The sequence below is a fragment of the Parus major genome, chromosome 1 (assembly GCF_001522545.3).
Source record: "Parus major isolate Abel chromosome 1, Parus_major1.1, whole genome shotgun sequence".
NCBI lineage: Eukaryota > Metazoa > Chordata > Aves > Passeriformes > Paridae > Parus > Parus major.
Genome location: NC_031768.1, coordinates 40,358,630 through 40,366,124, shown reverse-complemented (window position 1 = coordinate 40,366,124; position 7,495 = coordinate 40,358,630). Strand labels below are relative to the sequence as shown.

Below are 7,495 nucleotides of genomic sequence, written 5' to 3'. Positions count from 1 at the left end.
GTATTTCATGCAGAGTGTAAGAAGCAGTACATTTTCTACCAGGAACAAGTGAAAAGTGTCAGTGGGGGCTGCATGAGGCTCATTCTGCTGACAGCTGCAGCTGCATCACCACTCAGGGACCACTTGTTGTGTCTATTGTTGCTCTAGATTCGCTATTCTACAAATATACCCACAGACACTACCTCCTCCAGTTTTAAAGCTGCTGCTTGCATGGTGGCTGGTTATGCCTGAATTAATTTCACAGCCTTTCAATAAGTTATTTTTCAAGTGTTGTGTGATCCTCCTAAAATGTGGTAATCCGTAAATAGCGCTGTACCGTTTGGACTCTGAACCTATTTTGCTAGATGGAATGGTTGTAAGTTTCCAATTAACTGAAAATTAAGCATTAACTGGAATACTTTAAATGAAAAAAAAAAATGAAAACAATTAATTTTTACAATCAGAAATTAGTAAGTAAGTACTAGTAATTAGCTCCTATAAAGTTGTACCTTGACTTTCCTTCTAAACATTTGTAATGCCTAGGGCCTTTCTTAAATCACTCAAGCATGACAATTTCTTTCAGCCACATTAACTTTCTGTAGCAAGTGGTACTGAACTTGTTCAAGTATAATTTGCTTATGTTATGCCTTTTTGCTTACACACGTGACTAAAGTGCTTTTCCCTCCACACAGTGGCATTAGTAAGTCCCTGGTTTACAGAGAAACATGCTGGGAATACAGATTATAGCTTTCATATTTTGTTTCTGTGGGCTAGGAGCTGCTATTGCTGCTACTGCATCAAATGAGTGGAAAGTCACTAGTCGAGCATCATCTGTTATCACTGCAACCTGGGTCTTCCAGGGCCTTTGGATGAACTGTGCTGGCAACGCACTGGGGGCTTTTCACTGCAGACCTCACCTTACTATCTTCAAAGTAGAAGGTAAGGAGCATAATTTAACTGGAACTTACGGAAAGCCACATGTATTGCAAGCTGTGAGCCTGAGGAGTGAAAGATTATTTTGGCTTGTGCAAGAGATTATGTTTAAAGAATTGTGATGAATATAAATAAACAATCTTGTAAGCAGAATATCAGAAACAGCTTTGTAGGAATGATACGTATTCCAAGAAAGACAGTAAGCTCTACTCTGTGGTTGGTAATATGTGATAAGTATACTGGACATAGTGCCAGTAATAACTGTCAGTATCAAACCACTGTTAGCAAAGAAATGGACTAAACTGTCTTGCAGCTCTATTTTCCATCCCAAAAGGAGCATTGTGCTTGCTGGATGGTGAGAGGGGGAAAGATAGCAAGGTCTGTAACAGCTATCAGTGCTCTGAAAAAAATCAGAGAGCAAATAACCACATCTACAAACATGTGCATGCTGTGCAAATACTCACATACTAGGAATTAAGTGTTAGTATACTTGCTTGTATAGCAGACTAATATTTTGACTTTAAAGATAAAAGGTGTGCTGTTTCAGAATGTCCACTTTAATGGAAAGTGTTGGATTAGTAAGTCATCTATCAGAGTGTGAGAAGGAACGAAGGCTTCTTGCCTTATGTCAGAAACAGCTTTTCTCAGAGACAGGGACTAACTATTAGTGTACCATGAAATGTGGTTTGTGTTTCTCTCTATGTGTAAAGCAGTAAATGAAGAGGTTTGGTTTTATTTGCTGTTAAGCCTTGTGATAGTAGGCAAAATACTGTTATCAGTTAAACTGTGTGTATGCACTCATGAGGGCCTTGGCAGAAGGACTGCTCTCCCTGGGGTAGACAGCACACAGGCAAGATGGAGTCAGACTAGAGTAGGAAAAAATGCATTAAAACACAATTGTTTAAGGGAACCAGAAAATAAACCCAGGCTAGACAGAACCAGTCTCCCAAAGCTTTTACAAGACCAGAAAGAAGTACAGTTCTGTTAAGATATGAACAGCCAGTGGCTGTATGAAATATCAAATATAACATTGTATGGTTGTTACCATATATATATATATATATTACATAGATAGGGTCATAGACTCACACATATATAGAAACTTGGAAGCTTGGGGATGTTCTATATCCTGATCTTTTTCTGGCATTCATGCTCCTGACACATCAGACTATGTGCTGATACATATGCTGCACATACAGATCAACTCTTGCACATACAGATGATTTTGAGAGAAAACTTGGCATAATTTCTCTACATATTTCATGATGCCCTGTTTCAAATCATCACAAATCACCCATGAGAGATGTGAATGGATAAGAAGCGCTTTATTTCCTCTAAAGAACGTTGTTCATCATCAAAAATCACTTAAAAGGCACAGAAACTCACACATATTTTTGAAAAGTGACTATTATATTTTGCAAATAACAATTCATGCATTATTTCTGCCAAGATTTAAAGAAAGAAAACTACCTTTTCTTCTCAGACATTGTTTAAAGCAATGTAAAGTAAGTAGAAAGTACCATTATTGCTACTGTTAGTAGCACAAAATCTGCTTTCAGAATAATCAGATGTAATCTGTTTGCCACTTTGTATTATTTTCATCACTGGATGATTGAAATTTGAATAAACAGAAAATGCATGTTATGCATGCATTGTTTAAATATATACTTAAGAATCTTGGTAAGATTTCACATGTTAGATAGATAAGAAATTCACAAATGAAAGTAGCACAGTCTTGTTCAAGTAAGAAAGTAACAAGCTGCTGTAATGACATTTAGTAAGTCTAATTTTAACTTGCCAGTGCATGCACCAGCAAAGGGTAATGTTACATGTAGCACAAACACTACTGGGAAAGAGTGAGGTATTCAGTTTGGAAAACCTGCTAAACATAAACTCCTGATAATCCAAGGAAAGCAAGAGTTCAACAGGGAAAGGGCTTTGCACTCTCACTCCTCTCACTCTGTCATGGATTGTAAAACAATAAAATGCTCACATTAAAGAAGTTATGAACCCTCTGTCCTCAGAGCTTCAATATATCATTATAACTTACATACTGAGGCCAAGGAGGCCTGGCAATATAACTTTTCTTCTGCACGTTCATTTTTTTATGGAATCTATTTGCAATTTTTCCCAAGACAACTTACACAAGTTCCTCATTCCATTCCTATCTTTCCATTTTCAGGTTACCCTACAGAAAACATTAGCAATATCAGCAAGAGTAGTAGCAACAGTATTCAGTGAGTGTAGTAAGTCACTTCTACTCCAAAGAAGAATGTTTAATTGCAATTTTTGTGAGGATTTTGCAGAGGAAGTTTTTTTTTCTGGTTTTTTTTTGTGTTTTTTTCTGTGAAGTTTTAAGGGGTTTTGTTGGGTGGGGTTTTTTTTCTGTTTTTCACAGCAAACAAAAATCTCTCAGATTCCAGAGGCCTTTCTCTGAGCAGGATTACCCTGCAGTCACAGGCAGTATGTAGATATTTACCAGAACCAGCTTTCAGCTCAAGGACTAGTTGTGCTGACAGGAACATAGGCAAGTCAATGAGAACTCAGCTTCTGCAACTCAGCCCAGGTACAGATGTTGAGGAGTTCATGTTTATGGAAGTCTGGGTCAGCAGGACCACACTGCCAACTGTATCCAAAGCTAACTGGGCTTGTACATTGCTGTCAAATGTACACATGCATTCTCATGTCTGGCCACGGTGTGCTCTGCTGCAGTGACTGAAACATTCAGATGAAAGATTTTAGAGGGAGATCCTGAATAGTGACAGCATTGTAGCTAGAGTAATTTAAGGCAATGTTTGTGGGAAGAAGCAATATCTTTTATTAAATCAACTGCTTTGGGAGACGTATGCAACAAAATAATCCATCAGATCTGACACAAATACAACAAGCTTCAAGCTAAATATTATCTGGGAACATTGTCTCTTCAGTAAACTTGGTTGTGATTATCAGAGCATCGGATACACCCATGGAAATTGTATGACTAAAAGCAAGAGACCATTACTCACAAACATAAACTCACACAGTCAATAAATGCCACAAATTAAAACTAGCAGTGAGACAACATTTTTTTTCCAAAAGAGTAACCTTTGATTAACCACTCAGTCCTTATCAGCAAGAAAGATACATAAAGACTCTTCAAAGCACGAGCCTGAGAACTGAAGTTCTGGAGTCATGAGCTTCAGAAAGATACTGACTTTTTATGGCAGTTTCCATCCAGCTTGCCTTCTGCTAACTCCCCAGCGCTCCTGCAGTTCTACTGCAGGCAGTAGTTAACCACTTTTGTCATTCTTCTCATGTATATAATTCTGAATTATTACAATGACAGAATGTACCAGATTTGGCAAGAACTATCTTTTAGCTATCAAGCATGGCTTAGACACTTTATTTAGGTATTTTGACTTTGGTGGTGTTACAGAGAGATGTTTCATTCACATAAAGAATTGTAGTTAGCCAATTGAGCTGTGTCTACATCTGTTTTCCGTGACACTTCTTTAGTCTGTCAGGACAGCTACTAGGCTTCTTCAAACAATTTGTTTGGCATTTTGCATGACTTACCTATGGCACTGCTTCATGATTCCTGTATGTTCTGGTTTTCCATACCATGAGCTCAGGGAGATATACAAGAAACTAGGAGAAACTGCTTCCTTGAACTTTTGTTTTTTTGAGCCTCAGATCTCCTGCTGGCATCTTTTCAGTGCCTTTTGTCAGTGCCTTGTTAGTTTTGGCAGAGCCTGATGGGGCAAATGCTATCCTGATGCTATCCTGATGGTAGCCAATATGGAACAGGCCATGCCCTGTTGTTCTGGGTCACATCAGCAAACCGATTCAGAGCTGCCTTTTCATGATACCACCACTGCAATGCAGACAAGCAGCAGAAGGAAATTTATACAAGACAACTGCTATTGCAGCACATGTACCCAGAACAGCCTTGAATAGTCAAACACCATTTGTGTTCATCAGTGTGTAGAGAGCAGCTCTAGCTGGGCTTCAGGGTAACACTAGCAACTTTTCCAGAGAATTCAACCTCTGGAGCAGGAAAGGACTGACATGAGAGTGTCCCTTACTTGACAGAAACTTATTGCCAGGGAAAGCACACTATGCATTTCTTAGGTGCGAGTCAACAATCCAGCCAGGTACACACGGCAGCCAAGGCCAGGTTTTCCTCAGCCTTAGAGGAGGGCATTTAGTGCTAAATCCCCCAGAAGCCAACACCACGGTTTTACACCCGTCCTGAGTGGGTTTGCAGGGGGTCAGGTGCGTGAGTGCTGGGGACGGGGACGGCGCTCCTCCTGCCTGCTGCTTGGCAGATGGCCGTGCCCGGCCCGCTGCCCCTGCCCGCCGCGGTCCCGCTGGGGCCGGCGGGAGCGCTCCTCTCTCCATGGTGCTGCAGGAGCGGCCCCGGGAAGCGCCGGCCGTGCCCGCGGGTGGTGCCGCCCGCCCGGCTGGGGACAAGCAGCTGCCCAGCTCCCTGGAAAGGCGGCGTGCCTCGCTTCCCCCGGGGGATAGCCACAGGAGAGGAGAGGTTTAGCTGTACCCAGAGGCCGGGCAAGCAAGCAGCTGTGTGGGCTTCTGGCGGGTCGCAAGGGAAGGGGCCGGGCCGTCAGCTCGGGTTGGTGGGCTTCAGCTGTCATCAGGAAGGGAGAAATCCACCGGGACGGCTTTCTTCTGGCTGATGGTCAGCCACGGGGGATTCTGCCGGAGAATCCTCTAGGCAGTCAAAAGGACAGAGACACGGGGATCGTGGTTTAACCCCGGCTGGTAAGTGTGCAGCTGGCCACTCACCCCCCAAACACCCTCGGTGGGATGGCGAGGAGAATCAGGAAAAGAGTTCTTACCTCACCCGTAGGCTGAGGTAAAAACAGTTTAATAATTGAAATAAATCAAAATATAACAATAATAATAGTAAAATCACTATCAGTAATAATAATAGGAAAAAGAGAGAGGAATAAAACCCAAGACAAAGAAGTGATGCACAGTATAAATGCCCACCACCCACTGACCGGTGCCCAGCTCATCTCTGAGCAGCAATCAGCCCCTTACAGACAATGCACCCCACAGTTTATATGCTGAACATGATCGTCTGTGGTATGGAATGTCCCTTTGGCTATTTTGGATCAGCTCTGTTTTCTCCCAGCTTCTTGTGCACTTCCTCACTGGCATGGGAAACAGAAAAGCCCTTGACTTAGGATAAACACTACTTAGCCACAACTAAAACATCAAGGGGTTATCAACATTATTTTCATTCTGAATACAGAACACAGCACAGTACCAGGTACTAGGGAAAAAAAGTAACTCTATCCCAGCCAAAACCAGAACACGGGGTCCAATAACTGTGGAGGATAGCTGTGCCAAAGAACTTTCCTGTAGCAAGCAAATCCTTCTGGGAAAAGTGCAAAGTGAAGGGAGGTATGACTGATCCATGTTCATTAGGCTGAGCCACCCCTCTGATAAGCTTTTGTGTTCAATGAGTACAGCATCCATGTGATGACTTAGAAAATCCAAGTCAAAACAGTACTGGCAGAGTTGTGTCAATATGCAAGGAAATATACACTAGGATCGATAGCTCAAATTTGGGAGAGGTGACTATGAAACATTGACAGAATTCCTCTCAGACTTTTATTAATGGCTTCATTCCCATGGCTTAACTTCTTAAAGTACTCTCCATTTTTCAGCAGGCAGAGAGGATTACCATTTGGACTGACTGAAATGCTGATTTCAGCATGGGATCTTTTGTACATGCATAGGAATACGATGTCAAATCTTGGTAACAAAAGGTTCTCCACTGTTACAGTTTGCATCTCCATTGTAGCCAAGTTATTTCCAAGCTCTACTCTTCTGACATTAGATGACTGAGTCTGCTCTCCCCTCAAACAATATACCTGAAATGCATTTGGTCCCTAGAGGAGTTTGGTAATGCACTAGAAATCATGAAACATCATGACAATATACAGGAAATACCTTTGGAATCTCTTATATTGCATATCATTGCCCCCACACTTAAAATTAATGAATAAAGTAAATTAAACAGTTCAGCCTAGGCAGCAGTTAGTCAGAGACATATTGTGCCTTATTATTAGGCTGGTTTCAAGTTAGAAAAGGAATGGATTCATATGCAGCAGAGCCATTCACAAAGTAGCCTCTGGCAGAACAGATATGAACTGAAGGAGGTGTCTAACTCCCATGTATCCAAGATATTTTTACTGCAGGGAGCTCCTGCAGCAGCTTTGTAGTAGATACAGAGCAAAATCCAGGGGTTTCAATGGGATGGTAAGTTCCAGAAGAACCCCCCCAGGGCCAGAACAACCCTGTGAAAACTGGATTTGTGGATCTCAGAGCTGACATATAGGTTAAAGATTCTGAAGTGGTTTTCAAGGATTCCTGCTGCCGAATATTATCTTTTGTTTGCGCTCTTTGATTCCAAGATTTTAATCTATCTGCTCTGAAAATCCATGAATCTAAACCACAATGAATCACTGTTTACTGCTGTTTATTGTGCAGGCTTTCTGGCTCTGGCCAATTACATGAACCAGAGTAGTCCAGAGCTGTGGGCAGACTGGAAAGAGATGTGCCTACTGGGGAATCT

The 7,495-nt window shown here is 41.7% G+C and overlaps 1 protein-coding gene across 1 annotated transcript in view; it reads left to right on the top strand.

Moving 5' to 3' along the window:
- The first annotated feature begins 658 nt into the window (after positions 1-658).
- CLDN10 (claudin 10) overlaps positions 659-7,495 on the top strand; it is a 54,352-nt gene continuing 47,515 nt past the window's right edge. The window contains exon 1 of the mRNA XM_015620644.3: positions 659-918. Coding sequence (XP_015476130.1) covers positions 705-918 — 214 coding nt within the window. The 5' untranslated portion in view covers positions 659-704. The remainder of the gene's footprint in view (positions 919-7,495) is intronic.